This window comes from Stegastes partitus, unplaced genomic scaffold (assembly GCF_000690725.1).
Source record: "Stegastes partitus isolate 25-593 unplaced genomic scaffold, Stegastes_partitus-1.0.2 Scaffold0, whole genome shotgun sequence".
NCBI lineage: Eukaryota > Metazoa > Chordata > Actinopteri > Pomacentridae > Stegastes > Stegastes partitus.
In genome coordinates, this window is record NW_007577731.1 from 86199 (window position 1) to 109231 (window position 23033).

The 23033-nt window shown below is 46.1% G+C and overlaps 1 protein-coding gene across 3 annotated transcripts in view; it reads right to left on the reverse strand.

The window, feature by feature from the left end:
- Positions 1–22993, reverse strand: part of pde4ca (phosphodiesterase 4C, cAMP-specific a) — a 43560-nt gene extending 20567 nt beyond the window's left edge. The window contains exon 1 of one of the 3 annotated variants that reach the window (XM_008278592.1): positions 21782–22993. In XM_008278592.1, the coding sequence (XP_008276814.1) occupies positions 21782–21855 (74 nt within the window). In that variant the 5' untranslated portion in view covers positions 21856–22993. Of the gene's footprint in view, positions 1–10062; positions 10728–21781 lie in introns of those variants that run through there. The other 2 variants (XM_008277034.1, XM_008277808.1) reach the window with 2 other exon arrangements.
- Positions 22994–23033: the final 40 nt, after the last annotated feature.

Sequence of the window (23033 nt, forward strand, 5' to 3'; positions counted from 1 at the left end):
TATCATATATATATATCATATATCACATATCTATCATATCTATAAACACACCATCGCCTCTTCCTCCGTGCTTCACTGTCAGAACCTTTCACTGTCGGTCGGTTCAGTCAGGTTCACATCAGACCTGCTGAACCCCGTCTAAGCTGAGCACCTTCATCTGGACCATCATCTGACCAAAGCTCATGCTCCATCAGGTTTCTTTTCCCGTCACGTTGCTGAGTGGGGGGGATGATTGTAAATCACAGGTGGACTGGAGGCTTTCTACGTTGTGTGTTCACGCGTTAGATTTCTAGTCCGGGGCCAGTCTTTCTCGTCTTTCTAGTATCTGACTGTATGCTTTAAGAGGAAGCTCTCTGTTTGCCAGCTCTGATGTAATGCAGTTATTTAGAAGTGATTCGGTTTAAATCAGTGGCGTTCAAACAAATGCCGATTTGTCCAGGACTGGCTTCTCCTGTAACTACAGCCCAAAAACAGACTGATGCAAAAAGAAGTCTCAGAGAACCTCAAAATGTCCTCACAGGCTCTGGAGGTAACTCCAACTTCTTCTACAATCAGACAGAGATTGCAGAAATTCGACCTGCGTGGGAGGCGTGCCAGGAAAAAGCATTCGCAGTCCAAAAACAGCAACAGAGCAAAACTAGAGTATAGAGGGCAGAATGCAGGGCTTCAGGAATGATGTGCTCCGGACACACGGATCAAACAGAGAGCTGCTTGGTCACAGTGACGGTAGAAATGCTGTAGTCGACCAAAGACAGCTTTTCAGGGGTCAAACGTCATCCAGCCTGTGGGGCAGCATGCAGCCAGACACCAGTGGAGAGTCCACGAGAAGGTTCAGGAGGCAACAGCAGCTCCTGAGGCCAAGGCGGCGCTTACAGTCTGCATCTTTACATATGTCTGATGAATAGGTGACTGAGAAAGCGACTTTTCCTTGTGCTGTTGTGTGTATACGATCTTTAAATCTCTTCACTGTTTAATATTTGACAACTTCTACCTTAAATGTACGTTTTCATACAGCTGCGTATTTAATGTTCTGCCGGAATGCGGAGTGTCAGCAATTCAAGACGAGCTGAATATTGTTGGTAATAAACGTTTTCGCCTTCATGCTGAGAATTAGAGGAAAACAACATCTGCATAGTTAAACACGGAGCTGCAGGCACATAGCAGTTAGCTTAGCATAGCATAAACACTGAAAACAAACCAACCTGTCATGCAAATACTATATTTTTAATGGAGGCCGAGAGTCAGACTTATTTATTGCAGATACGAAGTGTGTACTAGTGAACTTTAAAAGTGATGGCAGTCAGACTTCGTTTCCACCTAACAAAGTCCAAGCTGCGTCTCAGGTTTCAGCTATACAGCAAGTGAAGTGCATTTTCATTGCAGAAGTATGTAAGAAGACAGCAGCTCTATGGACCAGCCCTCCCTGCTCTTACTGACTAATCCCTCTTGTTAAAAGACATAAAGACGCGTTCGCCCACTGCTGCTCATGCTATAGATCCTCCTCAAAGCCTTAAGCAGAAATTCAAACCAAAGTTTAGCTGCAACTATTTCAGGAGGTACCGGTATGAATAGCAGCACAAACAATAAGCATTCAGGTCTTGTATCAGCTCACTGCCAACAAAAACACAGCCGATATGTCAGCGTCTCAGTGGCCCAGTGATAGCTAAGTATACACATGATGCAACTAAAACACAAACCTATATCCATTGTTCAGAACCAGGCAGTGAGAACTGGTTTTATCAGAAAGGCAGGAACACAAAATCACTCCAGTGACCTTTTAATGAAACAAGTGAACAGAATTATGAGACAAACTGTACAATGGGACATATAGAAGCGGTGCTGTGGAGGTGTCCTCTGTTAGCTTCGTTAGGGATTATTTTAATAAAGAAAGTGGGATTTACTGTGTTATCCTAATAATCATAGCATTTATATACCTTATGTCTGTATTTGTGCGTCACAGTGGCCAGCAGATGGAAAACCGGCAGCTGGTCTGGACATTAAACAGGGTGTTGCACTGAACTGCATTTACTCAGCAGAGGGAAAGCTTGGATGCGTGTGAGTGAGTGTGAAGTTTTTATTGTAAGTAAACTGTATTCTCAGACTGTAATCTCCGTCTCAGAATCCAGCCCTCTTCCTCGGTTCTTTCCTTTAGAAAACAATACAACGCCGTCGTGACGCCTGCTCCTGCAGACGTTCACCTCTGGTACAGTTTGCAGCGTGAAGCGGCTGCTGGGACGGTCCGGCTGCCGGTCAGCGGTCAGCAGCAGGGAGACACAGCACCACGATAAGGGAGGTGGTCTTATCAATCTTATCGGCTCCAGGGCTGCTAGAAACCTCGCGGAGGCACAGAGCACGAGGACAGACTGAATTGTCCGTTTCTAAATGATAAACTCGACGGCAGTGTTTTTTTCTTTTTCTTTTCTTTCCTAAAAACCTCCTTACATAAACTCTATCAGCTGCAGAAATTGCAGCCATTTCAGTGCACACAAATCGTTGGGAAATTCTGGCACTTTTGTGGCCCGTTCTATGAAACTGGACTTGGGTAACTTATCGTCCACTGCAGATGCATTCCTTCGGTTTGAATGCTGCTGTTTGTCTTTCTCTGGGTGAATTTGAAGAAATGAGTCCCCCTGGCAGGAGGACAGGCAGCAGTATAGCGCCTGGACGCTTAGCAGAGGATATCCTACATGTTGTACATACTGTACTGCTTCACACTGGACACCATTGTTCAGACTGGGGTCGGACATATACAATACTCTTAAATAAATGTATGGATGTTGGGGGAACCTCTGCGATTACAGGGACAACAGAGAGAGTTTCTGAGCACCAGTTCTGATCATTTGAATAAATCCGAGTGAGTCAGAGACGAGAGGAGGTTTATAGTTAGTTATAGGATCGCCTTCTCCTGTCTATATATATACACACACCTATAACGGTTATCCTCGAGGGTCCCGTCGTCCCAACGTAGAAGCGAGAGCAGAAAAATTAGAGGGAGAAGGAAATAAGTGGTGGGTCTGCAGCAGTGAAGGGAGCCAGATCCAAAACAACTGCTCATCCATCTTTTCTCTTTTCAGCTGAAGCACAACAGCGGCCCTAACCCAGTAAGTACGAATGCCTGGTCCTGTCTGACTGAGGGCCCTCCTCAGACCACCTGATTTAACATCTTCCTGCCCACTGGTCCAGTGGAGGGGCTCCCACATCTCAAACCAACTAACAGAGAGAGGAAGCGGGTCATAAAACCCTCCAGCAGCGAGTCTGAAGCGACTTACTGACAGTGTCATGGCACACACTCCATACAAATGTAAGCTAGGTGCAACTACGCGACCATTGACTGGTAAACTGTTCAAACATACAGACAGCAACAACGTAGAAGTCATACTGGACTGAGGATCACAGATACCTGCAACTTGTCTAGAAGACAGGAGAAGTGGAAGTGTTGTCTATTTACAGGGACTGCTGTGAAAACCAAGCAGCTTATCCATCCATCATCTACACACCTTAATCCTCACTAGGGTCATGGGGGGCGGAGCCTATCCCAGCTGACTCAGGGTGAAGGCAGGTTCACCTGGACAGGTAACCAGTCTATCACAGGGCTACACTTAGAGACAGACAACCAAGCACACTCACATTCACACCTACGGACAATTTAGAATCACCAATTAACCTCAGCATGTTTCTGGACTGTGGGAGGAAGCCGGAGAACCCGGAGAGAACCCACGCTGCATGGGGAGAACATGGAGACTCCACGCAGAAAGATCCCGGGTGTCCTCACCGGGACGCCAACCACCGAGCCACCTGCAGCCCCGGTAGGATTCATTCATGGATGCTGCTACCAAGGCAGTGCAGGGCTACAAACAGCAGCATTTATCGTCATTGATGCAACAGTTTGATAGTGATGTTTACACCTTCCACCTTAACGAAGAGTGCTCAGCTAACGAGTTCCTCACTGGTGCTTGTTCGTTCAAAATGAATCAGTGCAAACGGTGTAGCTCAGTCGAACCTTAACATCTGCTCAACAACAAACCGACCACAGTTTCACACAACCACACATGTTTAAGCCGTATGGAGGTCACTAGATTTATCTGAGAAGTAATCACGAGGATAGAATAAGATTTGGACCAAACAAGATCATGTGTGGACGAACAGCACTACAGCACTCGTCATCATCACCACAGCTTATGTTAAAGATCTGTACAGTAAATATTAGACAAGGTTCCTCTGCTTTGTCACCAAGTCTGCTAGTTTTAATTTATCAGCTTTCTGAATTTTTTCATGTATATAAAGCTGCTTTGAAGGCAGCTCACGCATTCAAACTTTCACTTGTACAATAAAAAAGAACTGAATGCCTGATGATGTTGTTTGATAAGGATGCTGTTCAGTCATGAACCCCTATACGGTGCATAAATGAGCTGAAGCATGAATTTTACAGTTTGAATTTAAATAATATCTAAATAACGTCTGGATGCTTTTGTCCTTAAAATAAAAAAAGATCACCTGATTATTTTAGGAACAGCCACCGTGGAGTGATGCAGTAATGAGTTCTGGCAAAAAAAAACCCCAAAACTTAACTTACCTTCTTTCAGTGTGTGTGTATGAGTCGTGTAGTTATCTGACTATCAAACGGTTGTGAAGCTGCTTTAACTGCAAATGTGTGAACGTCTGTTGGCATGTGGAACAGCTCTGACTTTACATCGTCTCTCTTTTGAAAGTAATTACTGGTTAGTTTTTAAAATATGTTCTAGTTGTTGGTCATTTTGTAAAATATGTCAGAGCCTTGAGACAACATTCTGTACATGAGGCAGTGCAGGAGCGGTTCTGGTGGATTTGGATGGCTTCTGGAGTTCTGTCTCTACATTTTTTAACACACAGCTTGTTTTATAAAATTCCCTTTTCATCTCTAAATTCCAGTTCAGTTAACTGGCTGGTGCGCCAGCTTTGTTGGTGGATGAATGAATGAATGAATGAATGAAAAATACTTTATTTATCCCAGAAGGGAAATTCAATGATGAACTGATTGCAAACTCACTGTAATGTAAAACTACTCAAAGCTATTTAAAAAAAGCGAGCTACCTTTCCCTGACACTGGCAGGCATAACTACACAACAAAACACATTTTAAACCTACATTCACACACACACACACACCACACGTCATGGTTTCTGGAACAAATCTGACTTAATTGGACTTAATCTCAGAAAGATGTTGCCCAACTGGTTCTGAAGGGACGTGAACAGTCAACAGAACAGTAGACGATAGGTCCAGTTGGACAGTCATTGCGTTCCATCAAAGTGCACACCAAGTGTTCAAACGTGAGTCTGGCTCTTTCAAAACATCCCACGCTTTCTGGTGGACACAGTACTTCAGCATAACACACAGAAACACACAGGAACACCGCTGTGCAATTTTTCTGTCACACTACAAAAACCGATCCTTGTGTGGTCGTGTCTGGAAAGCTCGTCACTGGACAGTAAAGTCATGGGAGTGGTCCAGTCAGCCTGAACACCACACAGCACCCAGCAGCACTGAGTGTTTGTCTCATGTGTTAATGTATGAATACACGGGTAGGAGTCCAACTTCATGTCCAACGTTCAGTACGTGTGAGGCCTGCAACCCAACACCGGCGGACCTGCTAGCAGAGAACTGAAGGACCTTCACGCTCACCATGGGCCAAACCGTCATTAGATGCCACTGATGATTTAAGAAATGCTTTGGACACACTTTCAGACACATTTATTACGACAAAATGCCTCTTGGCTGGGAAGCCTCCACCACTTTGCCAGGACCAGTGAGAGTTCTGCTCCGTGGAGGGCATGGGATAACTTCATCATTCCTGCGACTGAAAGCTTGGATTAATGCATCCTGACCACACTGACCTGGCAAAGGCAGATAATAATGCCCTCTGGCAAACGTGCTGCGTACCGCGCTCAAAGACACGAGTTTATGGACGTAATTTTATCTGTAACAAGAAAAAAATAAATAGTTGCTTGACGAGGGCTGGCGTCTGGAGCGTCCAACATTCACACTTACAGGTTTTGATAAATTAGGCAGAGGAAGATTTCTCTTTCCCCTCCTCTCCTCCCAGGTTGCTCTGACAGGGGAGAGGATTGGGTTTCATAGAAATGCACTTCTACAGCCCCGTTTTACCTCACTCACATGTGACCGGCCAAAACCGTCGGCTTTCTTAGACTCTTAATTCATATTAAATTACTCCGTGCATAAATCACAAACGTCTGACTCCCAAACGCCCAACAAAGCCCACACTTGTATTTGCTGTCAGTGGTTCATTTAGAAACAATCTCTTGGATTTTTCCATCCCTTCCCTCGCTGTCACAGCTGCATACTGCTCTACATCGCTGCCACTTCATTTCGTACTCGGCCCACTGCAGACAACGCTGAGCGAAATTAGATCAACAGCCTGTGGACACCCGGCAGGCCGTAAATGGATGGAGGGCAGAGGAGGGACATGGATGAATATGATGGGGTTAATTGAACAGCATTTAATTTTCAGTCTGACAACTACGACTACAGAGAGATTACATCATGTAGACGATGACATCAACGCGGCGACGTGATGCACAGCAGCTGTAAGGTTCACCACGTGGCTCGTTAGCGTGTCCGACACCAGCTGCTAGCAGGCATTCAGATGAGGTCGTGATTCGTTTTGCAGGTATTTTTATTGAATGATTCAGCTCTGGCCGGATGGTGGGGCTACACGAACAGCGAAAGGATCACCGCTGGGACACTTCATCACAAACGCACCAAAACCGCCTCGCTGGCATTTTGAAAGGAGTGTTTCCAAAGTCATTATTTTCATCCCTCAGATCACCTTGAATGTGAAAACGGACAAACTGTCACAGCGGTCCAGTCAACAAGTCGACAAACTGACAGCCTATCTGACATCACCACGCACAGAAAAACGTCCTACAATCACAGATGCACCAACAGCTTGTTTTTTCCCGTCCAAGCAGTTTGAACACTTGGTGATACAGGTACTGCTACAAGTACTTAAAGTCATCATAATGCACCATGTCACACAGTCCAGTCAGTATGATTTGCTGCTGAGGACCATCTGGCTGTAGCTCGGCTGGTATGCGAGGACCAACCTGCTGGGCGTGTAGTGCGACTCGATGGGGAGTAAAACTGACACCAGCTCAGCGTGCAGTAAAGCTGATGGAAGACACTGGCCAGACCTCTGGTCCAAATATCAGTGGTGATGCTGAAGACCAAACTGTCCTGTCACAGGCTCTAAATAAGTTTTTTTTAAAGAAGTGAAGCTCCTACTTGGACTCCAACTTGCTGAGAGGGTGAGACAAAACTCTGTATGAGCAAAAACCCACAACTGCTGGTCATCAGGAGGGAAGCACTGGATGTGTTCTGTCATTTTGACTCCCTGTGGGTCGTGTCTGGACATTTTCTTCTCCGGTATTCGCTGGAAATCTGGTTGTTGGCGTCTCTGACTGCAGGCATTAGCACGCTCCTTGAACTACGGAATGGTTTCGACACAACCCTCATATGAGTATCGGTGCATCCCTGTCGAACCATCATGCTGTTCTGATCTGGCAGATACAGTCAGAGGAACACCGCTGGACAGGCTGCTCTCACTGCCTACAGCCAGAGTCATGAAAACTTAAATCACATCATAAATAAATGCAGCGTAACACATCAGAGGAGAGAAGCTGCTCCTGTAGCTGGACTTTGGAGGGAATTTATCCATCCTCTTTCAGGACAAGCAGCTGTTACCTTTACAGAGAGAAGCAAACAGCCGCCATTGAAGAACAAAGTGTCACCACTCACCCAGAACTTCTTTTCAAAAGGTGTCATGGCTCGCATGAATAGAACATGTATTCAACACGCCAAGACACGTAGAAACATGTGAAACCTCAGCTCACGTCTACCTCAGTGAAATGCCTACTTTCATCTGGCTGTCTGCCTTTAACTGAGATAATCGGTAGCGAGACTCTAAGTTCGGTCTCTGATGTCAGAAGCTGCAGATTTATATTCTTCCTCTCTGTGCAGGCTCGTCTCGTCAGCTCATCTCAGGTCTACGTGAGGATGCACCCATGCATGAATGTATTTTTAATACAAAAGGAGCTGACATGTCTGACACCGGCTCTCTGGATATATCTTCACTACAAGGGCTGTGCTCTACTTTATGTGCACTGGAACAAGGAGAAAAAGGAAGAAGGTAAAGAAGAAGAGCAAAAAATAAAAACACATCTGCTTGACGAGGGCGTCTCCTTGTTCAATCTGTGATATTAATAGATTCCCAAAATGGGCACTGATAATGGCGTGTGTCTCTGCCCTCCTTGTCCCTCCTCTGCTGTGAATAAAATGGTGGTGGAGGCTCCAGCAGTCACGTCTTACCATCAGCATCAACAGTGGAGCCTCAAAGATCAATAATTCAGCCCAATCAAAGATACACACTCCCTGATCCTCCTCAACAAAGACCACCGATCATAAAGCGTGCTGAGAAGTTCCCGACCGCTTTTCGGTTCCATAGGTGGGAGTAATCTGAGCAGCAGTGTGATGAGCGACTGTCTGACGTGTCCATACTTTTGCATTACTGATTAAGAGCTGGGCTACGGAGGAGCTTTTGCTTGTTTAAGAGCAACAGTCAGCAGCATTTCTTGGCAGGGGTCTACACTGTAAGAACAACTGCCCTCCTAAATCCTCACAAATGTTCTGCATTACATCTGATAAACAGAGATCCTGCCCAAGAAGCAGAGGAGGCAGAGGACCGTAACGTAAACAGGACAGTATCGCAGAGTCCTCCCTCCAAGCAGCCCTGCTGCCATCGAGGATTATGTGTGAAGCTGCACAACTCATGGAGGACTTTTCCTGTGAGAATATCCGTGTAAAGGACAGTAAAGGGACATGTCACACAGACATGCGTTAATGAGACGGGGAAAAACCCCGTGTACTGTGCAGCGAACACGCTGGGTGAATCATGGAGTGATGTGCAGAGGTTTTGGGCAGCAGCAAAGGTCACGTTGGTCATGTCCAGATAAATGACCTGTTCATACGTCAAGCCTGACTGTGCAGGGACAAAGACCTAAAGCTGCTCCTAGGATGTGACAGACTGGAGACAGGAAGTTAATTCAACCCTCATGAACAATCCAGGTCAAAACAGCTGGTATTTTATAAATTAGCCTTATCTGTGAAATCAACATATTCCACCGTCTCCAACTTTTAAAAACTAGTTTTAAGTCAACAACAGGAATCTACGACATGTTTGTTCAACTCTGACTCAGATTTTCTGTCCTTTCAAAGAGTTCTGCAGCCAGTTCATAAATATCGCCTTTAAAAGTCAGCTCTGTGCAGCTTCTCGTCACCTCATTGTCTGACTGCTGGACGTAATCATCAGTTCAAAGCTGCTGCATTTCAGTTTGTGAGTTCGTACTCGCTCAGATTTCCTTTCTGGTAAATTAAAGATGACAAAAAAGAAACCTGGAGGATAACCAGACAGAATACAACATTCAAACTGTCTAGAATCAGTGCACACTGCCCGATGCTGATGCTGGTCAACAGCTGCAAGAATAAAACGACATGTTTTGTGTTTTGTGTGCTTGCAGAAGAAAACCCTGTAAAGCAGCTCCTGGTCTGACAGAAGAGGAGACGCCACGAGAGGTCAGGAGGAAATATGATTTAAAAAAAGTATTTTTAGAAATGCTGATATAGACCGAAACAGCTGATAAGGACAAAAGAATGTTTCGGTAAATATGGCAGCTGATTAAAAAAATGCAGTCTGAAGATTTTAGATATAAAAGCATCTTGCAGGCTGTGACACCCTGAAGCAGCGCCTGAACACTCGGCTGTACTGAGGAACGTCCATCTTCCTGATAAAATAAAAACCCTTGTTGTATATTTCAGCTGTTTTCTGAGGACAAAATGAACTCTGATCTCAGTACGAGCCCCTTTTACAGTCAGAACCCTGCTCCAGACTTCACACGCTTTAATTTGAGCAGTGACACATCAGCTGTGTTGGAGAGATGAAAGCAGACATGAAACAAAGAAGGACGACAACAGGACTGAGTGAGAGTGAATGAGATAGTTCTTAATTACCGCCTGCGTTTCTGTATGATGTCAATAGGCCTGTTGACAGCGCACGGCGATCCCCATATGTTCCCACTCCGCACAGTGATACTCCGCTCCACAGAGTAACAGAACCCACAGTTCGTCGGCACACTCATCTTTCTTTAGCCTACTCTCTGTAACTCGTCCTCACCCTCCTCTTCTCGGCGGCTCCGCTGTTCTCCCTCTCTTGGTTCTCCTCAGCTTGTGGCCGCTCTCATCCCGGTAAAACCCGGCCCGCTTCCTCGTCTGTCTCGCTCTGTCGGGCTGTCCGGCGGCTCTCCACGGCTTCCCAGGAGTTGTCATTACCTCTGGCAGGAGTGGACAGCGGCTCCAGGACCTGGTGGCTCCAGAGCAGATGGCTGGGACAATGCAATCTGCTGCCGCTGTACGCTGGTGGAAATCTCTGGGATGATAATCTGGAGCGTATTCCACCTGAATTCCTCAGAGCTGCACTCTGTCGGCTGCCTGGCAGGACAACAGTTCTCATCCCTCTCAGCAGAACTCCATTAGTCGGACCCCATCTTGCCTATGCTCCGGGTCTAAATGTGGCGCAACACTCTTGCCCTCTCCCCCTCTCCCTCTCTCTCTGCTTCCTCCTGTACCCTCCGGCTGCTACACCTTTAATCACAGAGCAAACAGAGAGCTTTCCTTCCCCTCAGCGAACTGGCTCTCCTGCTCCAGTCGCTCACAGTCGCCTCATCCTCAGCACGACTGCCTCTTATGTTCTTTGTATGTTTTGTGTTGCCTACAGAGTGTGCACGGATCTGTACGAGCTGTTTGTGTGTGTGTGTGTGTGTGTGCGTCAGCGAGCAGGCGTGTGTGTCAGCGAGCAGGCGTGTGTGTAGGCATGTGACCGAGCAAGTGTGTGTGTGTGTGTGTGCGCGTTACATACAAAGGGGAACAAGTTTCAGAGTGAGGTCAGAGCTGAGAAAGGGGGCGGGACCAGAGCCAGCATGGTTCCTGCCTTCCCTAAATGTTTAAGCCACTTTAACCCCTTCACACACATTCAAGGATTCAAGGGTTCACACTGACAGAACCACACAGCGGACCCAGGACGGCACCCCAGCTCTGGCCACAGAACCATTATCCTGTCCAGATGGAGCGTGCGGCAGGTCGGTGTGTGTTAGGTAAAGAGATTGATGACAGGATGAGTATGATAAGGTATTACAGTAAGTAGCTCTCGGGACACAGCTTGCTGAGAATGAAGAACATGTACACACACACACACACACACACACACATGTGCTCGTATACATTATGTACCCAGGCTTAGGAACGAGCATGCAAGGTCACCCGTGGCCAGGGGCAGTGTATTTTTGAAGACCAGAAATGTGAAAAGCAAATATGAAACCTAAGCTGGTCGACCTTCTGTGTGCTCCGTCAGAGAGCCCAAACAGGAAATATCTGACAAGAGATCAGCAAAATGCAGAAGGAGCCATACATCTACAGGCTGTTTTCCCAGAGCCGGATTCAGCCTGGCTTCACGCTTTTAGAGTTTCCTGAGATTTTATTAGCGTGAGTCAAGTGAGAGAGCATTGCCCTCTGAGCTGGGGGGTGGAGGGCTCTGCTTTGGTGAAACCAACTCCACGTCCAGCTCCAGATCTCTCTGCACGCGTCAGCAGCGCACATGAGACTGCAGTCAGTCACAGGGGGAGGATGCTTTAAAAAGTTTTTCCACAACAAAAAGTACAAGTAAAAAGCCATTATATGGCTGTGTTTATCTGCTGTGACAGAAGCAGCAATTGTTGGCATATCCTGTGAATTATACGTCCTCTGAGAAGTGAAGGCAATGCACTAGTGCCTTCAACCTGTATTCTCTCTACTTGCCAGCAGGGGGCGGCTCCCCTGGTTGCAAAAACAAGTCAAATTGTACAAAAGTTGATGGAAAAATGATCTTACTCCTCAGTCAGTTTGCTAGCTCAGTAAATACCTTCCTCATAAGTCTATTGTTTGAATCACTAGTTGCAAGCTTCCTTCAATACACACGATGTTCATTTGGAAAACTATGGTTCCATTTACACTCAGACTGTCTTTATTGTCATTGGACAAAAACTCAGTCGTGAATCTGGCAACGAAATGTGGTTGCTAGGCTACCGGAGAACACAGAACTGGAGCTTGTGTGGCAGTGACTGATTAATAAATACTGTAAACACAGAACTATGAATATATCTATAAATATCTCTCTCTCTCTCTCTCTCTCTCTCTCTCTCTCTCTACATATATATATATAAAAGAAAAAGTAGTGCAATGGGAAAAGGAGCTAAATATAAACAGTATAAAAATAGTATAAAAATAACAGTGTATTGTCAAAAAGTATAAGGAGCAAAAATATAAACAGAATATAAATAACAGTGTCAGAATATATATATGAAATATTGCACCTCAAGTAATTTAGAGTAATTTCCTGTTTGTTTCTCCAGCTCTCTGACAACCTCCCGGCTTCACAGGTGGCTTAGAATCATTCTGAGCAGCTGTGTACCAGCTAAGGAACCAACAATCACGTCAAACATTCTGCTGTTAGCTGCAAGAGTGAACACAGGAGTCTTCATGCAGCCTCAGCATCTGAGAAACAGAAGCCCCAGTGGTCTTTTGTTTTATTTTTTTTGCCTTTTTGTGCCCTTATTCCAGAGGTTAGTGAAGAGAGACGCCTCGTGGCCTTTTGTTTTTGATGGCAGTGTCACCATCACAACAGGAAACTCCTGAGTGTTGACTTGTTCTGGAGCTAATGTGGTTAATGCTACCATTAGCTCAGATCGTATGCCCACAGGTCAGAGCTCTGTGGAAACTGTAAAGCTAAAGAACATTCAGAAATGGTGGAAACTTTAAGAGCCATTTGAAACCAATAAACAAGGCCTGGGTGTGTTAATGTGCTTTCATGTTGCCTGCTGTGCTTCAGAGCATCACTTCCGTCTCTCCTGCTCTCTTTGCTCACATATGCTGTATATTAATACATCTGAATTTCCAGTAAAGCTGCTCTCATTTGCACACTTGGCTGTTTCAGACAACAGGACAAGGATGAAATAGTGACTGAAATGCAGCCGTTCAGACTGGACACCAAGCAGCTTCACTTCAAAACCATTTCTACTTTATACCTGATGACCTGCAACGCTGTCTGCCAGAGTCACCATGCAAATGAACATAAATGATTAAAAAATGATGGCCATGCTGGGAATTTAATATTTCAATGTCAAATGATCACTCAAGGAGAAAGCGTGCTGGACTCCCACACTCGATCAGTGAAGGGTTTCGTTCAGTGCTGTCAAACAGGCACAGAGACAGTCTTTGTCCTGAAGGGGGCGTGGACAGCAGCAGCTCAGCTGTTTCAAACAAGGCTAAAACCATCCATTCATCTCTATACCTTCATCCTCACTAGCGTCATGGGGGGCTGGAGTCTATCCCAGCTGACTCAGGGTGAAGGCAGGTTCACCTGGACAGGAAACCAGTCTATCACAGGGCTACACTTAGAGACAGACAACCAAGCACACTCACATTCACACCTACGGACAATTTACAATCACCAATTAACCTCAGCATGTTTCTGGACTGTGGGAGGAAGCCGGAGAACCCGGAGAGAACCCACGCTGCACGGGGAGAACATGGAGACTCCACGCAGAAAGATCCCGGGTGTCCTCACCGGGACGCCAACCGGCGACCTTCTGGCTGTGAGGCACTAACCACCGAGACACCTAGCAGGCTAAACCAGAGGTTTGTAAAATCAGGTGTGAAATCAGCCAGTTTTGTGGTGTTTTCACTGAAAACCTGAAGGACACTCTGAGAGGCTTTTCAGTAACTAGCTGATAGGGGGCGCAGTACAGGAGCTCTAAACCTCTGACAGTACTTTTACTGGCTTGCTAGCTACAGATGAAAACATCAGAAAGTGACTCAGATTTCAGCAAAATCAACCTCTGATTCCTTGAAATGAGACACATGTTTAGTGTATTGTCGTCCCTGGTCTCTGAGGTGAAGAACCCGCTATCTGCCACCGACTCACTGGTACGTGACCTGCAGGAATGGAGAGCCTGACGAATGGTCAATTGCTCTATTGCTTCCAGCGAGTGCCACACAAAACACATTTCCATAAATGGACTCAAACTTCAAGCTCCATTCTGCAGTACGATCCGGTTCAATTAAATTCACAAATCAATCAGTCGCATCACTTCATCATCATGGAAACTCCAAATGCTAGGCAGAGACAATAGGTGAGAATGGAAAAGCAAAAGAAAGAACATCAGAGTGGTAATACGATTGAGGCTCCATAGGTACGGTTAATATGAACCAGGCCCCGTTCTGGAGGGCGCTGGGTTTAAAATGCAGGACAACTGTTCCACTACATACGAACAAAAATCCTATTACTAAAATAGTTGTTTCTTCTTCTTTTTTCCATCTGGCTTGGTTTAATTTTTCAGCTTTATATATTGGTTGAGACACGACCACAGACAAACTGTAGCTGCGGTGTTTGCTCACTCAGAGTATTTAATATAGTCCTTTACTATAGGACAAAGGTTCTGTGTCTGCGGTGGTCAAGAAAAACTTCCATTTAAGGAAATGTGAAGAGGCGCACACAAAAAAGGCCAACATTAACCACAAACTAGCAGACGTACGATGCTGCTGAATGTTATGGCTTCCTGGAGACTGAATTAGGAACACTAACAGTTTATAAATCCAATCACACGACTCCAGAGAAATAAAATGGTAGCCGTTTGGGTTTAGCGGGAGCGACTGCAGGAACAGAACCATCGGCGCTGGACAGAGACGTGCTGCATGTCAGAGCTGGTCGACTGAAGGCTCTGACCACGCAGCCCGTCCATTTGTTCAGGCTCCAGAGTCTGTATCCACGCTTATCTTTTGTCGATCTGCACCGAACATATCCAAACTTGTGAGAGTGAATAATTTATCCCTGGTGGGCTGAACTGGGTTCTGATGCGAACTGAATGAGGGAGTGTTGAGAATCGAACTGTACAGCGGTCTGAACTTCTGACACGTTTTCAGGACGAGAACATTGTTCTCATGTGCCGTCAGAAGAATTGTAAGTGCTTGAACAACGTGGTTCAAGAGTGTTATTCTGTTATCCGGGGTGGACGTGCACACACACACACACACACACACACACACACACACACACTCGGCGGTTGGCAGCACACCAGGAGACTTGACAGCGCTGCGTGCATCTGCGTCACCGTGGTGGAAGAGAGTGGATGTTTGAAGAAAGACAGACGTTAAATGTTTGGTTCTGTTCAGTATCTTCACATCTCATCTCAAGACAAGCGCGCTTCGAAGCGCCGGACGGCCGAAGCGGTGTGACGAGCTAATCTCCAGGACTCATAAAACAGCGAGGCATCATCAATCCTGGCTGACCCCTCAGTTGTGGCTTTAATAGTCCATTATTTGCAAAGGGGCCTCATGACATCATGTGCTGGCTGCATGGAGGCACGGCCAGCATTCCTGGATAACGAGCTGTTTGAAGTCATCGAGGAGCGCCGTGTCAGAGCTGCTGGCTGTCAGCGAACATACTGTCTGTTTGGGGTTTGTTTGCAGATGCTGATTAATTTCCACAGTGTCCACTGACAACCAGTTATGTCTGAATGAAAGCACCAGATAACGCACTTTTTTTCAGATTGTAATAAACTCAGGAGGAGCTGACATCCTCAGAAAAACCACACGGTTAAATGTTCTCAATAAACGCTGAATATTCACCAAGCGCTGTTTGCTACGGCTACAGGGGAAGAAATAACGCTTAAATGAAGTCACTCCATTAAATAGGATTGAACACAACTTATTTATGGTGTGAACTGAAGACACAGTGGTTCTCTGAAAGATTTAGAAGCAATTAAGAAATGCCCTCTAGTTTCTCAACGCCCGTCACAACATATTAAACAGCTGGCGTGCTCAGAGGAGCGCTGCAGATTGGACACTTGCTTCTTCTAGACCTTGTTTTATAGGATATAAAAACACACTGCACTGATCCAGCCATGCATTTAACAGCGCTGGGGTGCTGTGCTCCTCCAGAACAAAACATCTGTGTAGCCGTGTAATAAAAAATGTATTTGAATGAAACTTAAACTGTTGTGTTGCAGCATCAAATAAAAAGTACCGTGCTGCCTGTAGACACCTCGACGTTAAGCGTTATCGCTCCGAGGGTTAGGGCTAGCGTCCAGCTCTGTGTGACTGGACTGCACTGAGCGAGAGGGGCCCAGAGTACAAGAGGTTCAGCAGAGCGCGCACACACACATACACACACACACACACACACACACACACATCTGAACAGAACAAAATCTCTGGAAATGATTATTCACGGCTGTTTCCTCTAAAATCAAAAAACAAAAAGAATCAATTTCTCACTTAAACAGGAACGTTTTGTATCCGCCAGAGACCACGATGCAGCGATAGAATAGAATAGAATAGAATAGAACTTTATCGATTCAGAGTACCTGCACCGGAAATACTTGCTTGCTTGAAGCCTGTCACATATCTTTACCGAAACAATAAGCAGTTGTTCAAACACACGGAAGGTGATAAATTTTAAAATAAATTAAAAATTAAAATAAATAAAATAAAAATGAAACAAATAATTTAAAAATAATAATAAAAAAATTTATTGAAAACAAAAATAGTAAAAAATGTGTGTAAAAATAAATAAATATTATTATTTTATTTATTTGTCGTTATATTTCTACTTTTGTTAGCCTTTTCTTTTATGGATTCACTTTTGATTCATACCACTTTATATTTCCACATTATTTATTTTATTTATTATTTATTCTTCTTTTCATTTCTACTTTCATTTTATTATCCTCTTGCTGATTTATTTTTGTAACTCTCGCTGCTCCATAGGCAACAACCACAGACGAGCAGAAACAGAAGTAAGCTAATATCTTCACGATACAAATGTCACCTAAAAGACTGTGTGAGCAACAAAGACGCAGTGCCAGGTGTCAGACTCTGGCTGCTGCTCGCCGCCTATATTTAACTCCTGCCGTGTCTGTGATGTCATGTTACACCGTGTTCTGTAGTAAAGGCTAGTGTGTCGCCTCATGATTCATTAGGCGGCCATCTGCTAGCATGACGGAGACGTTTGGGGCTCGGCTGGTTTGGGGATTGGGTGGATGACAGACTTGTACGCACACATGCAAATGCTCACACACACACACACACACACACACACACACACACACAGAACCCTGCAAGGCCAGGACAAACACCAGTGTAAATTCACTCTTGCTTATACTTGCAGGGACATGGACACACACTCAAAACACACAATAAATGCACATTCAGACACACACACCAGCTAATAGCAGGCGGCCAGTCTTCAGCAGGGACGTGTTTATCTCACGGCCACATCACAATCCCACCTCTGACAACATGTAAAAGACTTGGAATGTACACTGCATGAATGCGTGCATGTTTCCTTTCATGGGTATATGTAACAGTACCAGTAGTACACGCAGTATACGAACGTCCCACAAATCTTTCCAGTTTTAGGGCTTGAACATAACTAGAATCACAGCCTTGCAGTTAGACGCCTCGGCCAGCCGTCAAGTCACAGTTTCCGTCTGTCTGTCCAGACTCAGAGTATCGTGAACACTTCAAAGTGTAGACGTTCTCTGAGGGAAACAGAAAACAGAGTCCGATTCCTTCTATATGGTGACCTGCTGGGCCAATAAAGCCGATTCTGACAGAACACAAAGCTGTAACCATGAGACTTTAAACATGGATGTTGCTGCAAAGCAGTGACAGATTCTAGATGCTTCACACACCTTCAGCCCGTCAGCACAGAGGGTCTATGAAATCACCACAGATTCAAGATGACTGTCACCAGTTCAGGATCTAAGAAAATGTGAATGCTGAATCGGGCCAGAACAGTGTTTCTGGAGAACACTGAGATGTCAACAGGAAGCTGGCCGTTGACCTTTTGGATGTAAAACTACATTATTAGTCATTTGTATATCTGAGTTACGGCAAACACACATTTTTTAAGGTAAATGATCACTTATACAGTGCTTTAATCCAAAGTGCTTTATCATGTGTTTCTCATTCACACACATTCATACACCAACGGTGACAGAGCTGCCACTGGGAGCAACTTCTGGTTCAGGGCCTTGTCCAAGGACACTTGAACTGTGGAGGGGATCGAACCACCAACCTTACAATCAGAGGACAACGCTCTACCACCTGAGCCACTGCCGCCCAGGTCACAGCTACCATGACCTCTGACCAAATTCTGGTTATGTTCCATAAAATCAAAATCCGTATCATGTCAGTGATCAAGAGGTCGCGTCACACCAGTGGACCGTGGCCTCCACAGGCCCATGTACAAACTGTGCAGTTTAAATATTACAATTCAGGGAAGTTGGGCTGCAGGTGGCTCGGTGGGTAGCACCGTCGCCTCACAGCAAGAAGGTCGTATCCTGGTGAGGACACCTGGGATCTTTCTGCGTGGAGTCTCCATGAGTCTCTTGGTTGTCTGTCTCTAAGTGTAGCCCTGTGATAGACTGGTTACCTGTCCAAGTGAACCTGCCTTCACCCTGAGTCAGCTGGGATAGACTCCGCCCCCCATGACCCTAGTCCTAGTGAGGACTAAGGTACAGAGACAAGTCTCAGGCTCATCGACTCAATCTGTGGTTTTAGCAACAGGAAGGAGCAACATATGACACCTGCTGGACTAAAACCTGCAAATGGAATTTACCAAAAAAAGCACAATGTTCAGGAAAAGCAGAGAGAACAGATGTGTAATATATGTCATGTATGTAGATTATATATATGTATAGAAGCACTCGTGGTGGAATTCAGAATGAGTATCTGTTGAATCAGCACACAGAAACACAGAGCTCAGAGGTTTAGTGTAAAAGCTGCTGTGCCTTTGAAAGAATCTTGATTATTTTATCTCAGACTTATTACTTTATATTATCACAGGAATAATAAAAGCTTAAGATTTAGCGAAAGCCCTTTTCCACAGGCGTAAAAACACACCTAGAACCTACCAAACCACCACGCTGTATTGTTTCCTATAACTCCCTCTGAGCTACAGGAGGTCACTGAACTCTGGTAGCTGAGCATAACTGAGTCCGTTTCTCCCTCTAGTGGTCAGAATACGCTCCTCCTGCTTCACCGGGACGACCACAGCACACGAAACAAACTAATCTTTTCTACATACATCGGTTATCAGACAGCACTTGGCCCGAATTGTTCCTGATCACACATGAAACTTTTATTTATGCAAAATGCCTTTTTGGAAACCGTGTCCCAACCAGAGTCAAATGGCTGGAGTTCATCCGTCTGCTTCAGATGCAGAGCTGCTGGAAAACAAACATTTAAAACCTTCATTTCCTCTGCATGTACAGTCTCTCTAATTCTGCCGCTACGGTCTCTGTTTTAGCCGAAAGCAAAGACGCCTTTAACATGCTGTCACGCTGTGAAGAGGAAATTACAGTAGAGCCGCTGGTTCTGAGTTTGGGCAGTGTTAGTGCCGTCCCAGGCTGCCACTCAGGAATCGATGAGGCTCTGGAGGCGATTGGGGAAATCAGTCATGCTGAAAATATGGAGTACAGCAGTGACGCACACAGCAGGCGGCCTGCCGCAGCCTCACACAGGCCCTATTGACTGATCCGGCTGTGTGTTTGGGGGGGGGGGGCAGCTATATCTGGACCTCTGACATTGACACTGTTGCCCTTTTGGTTGCGTGGCCTCACTTGACACAACATTTTTCCTCCTTCTCTTGTGTTTTCGTACACAAAACACCTCTTGAACATGTTTCCACCCAGCGACAGTCCCTGGTCCTCCAGTCCAGCCCTCTGCTCCTTATCTCTGCGCTGAGAGCAGCACTATCTCAGCCCCAGTGCCCCCTATCACTTCTTCACCACCCTCTCATCTGGGCCTTTCCCCCTCATTTGTCTCGATTATCTCTTTTTCCCAGCCAACCCCTAATCGCGTCTGTCTCTCTTGCTTCACCTCGCTGCGTCTCGTCCCACCACCGTCTCCTTCAGATAGATGCCGTCTTCTCAAACCGTCACTGCAGCTATCTTCTCGTGATGCCGTCTGAGAGCTCTCATCTCGGGCCACGTTCGACTTAATGCACTGTGTTGTTGAAGCGACCGCATGAAAAAAAGCGCTGTGCATTGTGGAGAAGGTTACCATGAGTGGAGGGGGTAGGACAGGATGAATAGGGCCCTGGTACTGTTAGTACAAGTGAGGATAAGAGCTGTCGCTATTGTGATGGACACAATCGGAGGACAGAGGCAGCTTTGTGCCGGTGTGTGCGCGTGTGCTGCATGAGGGCCGAGAAAGCAGCTAAAAACATGCACCAACTATCTGAACTGATCTAAGCACCACGGCGGCCACAGCAGTTCATTATGGGTCTCTTCTCCATCATCTGGCAATAAATAAAGCAATATTTCTTCTTCCTAGTGCTGAAAATGAAAAACAGAATCTGAACTTTACTTTGATGTGAAGCTCCCAACAGCGGCTCCACGTCAGAACCGTGTGCTTTTTTTTTTCCAGCCAGGAAGCTCAATGAACAAATCAGGTAATAAAAGAATAGAGGCTTGTTCTGTTCCCTTCTGCACTTCTGTATTTCTGGCTGTGGTCTAAAATCTGCTGCTTTGATCTCCTCATATGATCCAAACAGGCTCACGGCTGGAGGAGTTCGGATGACACTCGCGAGGCACATGCCTTATGCCCAGAGTTCAGAAAAGTTTGCCACACTGCACATTTTCACAACAGCTCTGAAGCTTTTTTTTTTCTCCCCTCCTTTCAGTGCCAGACAGAAGAAGGTTATTCTCTGTGACTTGTGAGGCGTTGTTGCCCATGCTTAGCCATACAAGCCTCCTGGTTCCTGTGTGTCCTGCTTGTGTTTAATGTATTGAGTCTCTTTTTTTAGGGCCTGTAACCTTACATAACAACATGTCCTGCAGGGATCTCATGACAGCTGTAGTAGGTTTTATGTTTTGTGCGACTCCGGCCTGGTGATTACACAGTCGTATCTTGTTACAACGACAATTAAGTCAACTAGTCCCATCAGCAAGTTAGCATGATATACATCCTGGAAGTGAGCGGCTTTTCTTTTATTCCTCTCTGTTTGAGGACATCATAGAAAACAGACATAAATCTCATGGACAGCTTTTCCAGAGCACGCTAGTATTTCTTCAGCGCTCCTTTGAAACACAAAAAGTCCTGCACCACATGACGCTCACACCTAACGTGGACTACACAGGCTGGCATGAGTCCACGGACCCCGAGGAGGGACATGAGTGGACAAAGACATTGATCCACTACGCCATCCGAGGCCTGTGCCGCCAGCCACAGCACTCCACCGGCTTCAGCACAACGCACACACAACCACTGGTGTTATTTGTTTTGGGAATTAGACGGGTGTTAAAGTTAATCCAGAGTTTAACAGGTGCAGACTCGCCACTACGTACGTTTATGTTTCAAGTAATCTAAGCTGGAATTTGAAATGTCACAACTACGAAGCCCAACGCATGATAAACAACAACATGACACCACGTCCTCCAGAGAGGCGGTGAGTCCCTGTCCGCTCATCACACCCCACACACAGGCCTCCAGACGACACAAGCACACAGTACAGGCCAGACACAGAAACAAGTGAAATCAGCTCTCCAGTACTTCCTGAACATCGGCAAACACATGTATGATGTCGCCCTCGCTGTCCATCAGCAACAGCAGAGATGAGCAGATGCATACATACCCGATGCACGAGTGCCTACGCGTGGAGAAGTTGCCGTGCATCTTCCTCGAAAAGCGAGAGTCTTTGTTCATCATTTTGCTGGCAGGTTTAAAAAAAAAAAGTTCAGATAATCATCAAAATCAGAACTTTGGGTGGTGAAGGATGAAGAGCATGAACTTCTGTGGTGTGACCCCCATGCTGTCGCAAATCAGAGAGAGGAGCTGTCCAAATTCCTTGATGCCTTCTGCGGCCACGAGCTATGCCAGCAGTGGACAGGTTCCTCTGACGGGACGGGGCAGGAAAACGCAGGTCCAAGAAGGACAAATGCAAAACAACATCAAGATGCAAAGCAGCACAACGCCAAGAGTCTCATCAGCTGCACCTGGAGGGAGCAGGGATGGAGGTGAAGGCAGCAGCAGGTCAGGCCTGCTGCGTCTCCTCCTGAGTTCCTCTGATCAAACCTGAAGCGATTCACTTCCAGAATCAACAAACCACAGAAGTTCAATGTGCGGTTCAGTGTCTGGTCCTGGCAGTGAGGGGATGTCCATCTGAGTTGTGGAAAAGGAGGAATCAGAGAAGTTCAGCTCAGGAGTTTGTGTGTGTGTGTGTGTGTGTGTGTGTGTGTGTGTGTGTGTGTGGGTGTGAACAGCCTAAAAAGGCAAAGAGTCTTGGCTGTTAAAGACCTATGGTAGAGTGAGTTAGCATCTCGTCTCACTGACAGCCAAAGTATGGGGCCGAATCCAACCCAGTGAAGCTGAGGACAGTGTCAGCTGTCAGTGCTCATCTGGGACTAATTCCTCACTCGTCCTCCATTCAGCTCGCCACAGACGCGCCAACACAAACGCTCCTCTTGTGTGAGTGTGTGTGTTTTTTTCTCCCGCTCTCCGTACTCCTAAATAGGAAACAACAAGCTCGAATTCTCCCAAACCAGCTGCAAACTGACAGAACTGAATTCCTCCACAGCGGGCCCCAGGTGTTCTCTGTCTGCTAAAACCGGGTCCAGCAACCTTGACACAAAGCTGTCCATGTGAACACACGGGTCTGTGACACAGCACCACCAGCGGATCGAGCAGAGTTAGTGGGAAAAAGCGAGCTGGAAAGAGCGTTATAATCCCATCAGATGCTCCCTGGAGTGGGCCGTCCCAGGCAGTCGCTGTCAGCGGGCCATAACAGACTTGTGCTCGCTCTTCTCTTCTCTCCTGAGAGTGGTGGGACCAAACTGGGGCTTAAAACAATAAACAACAACACTGTCTCCCCCGAGAGAGAGAGAGAG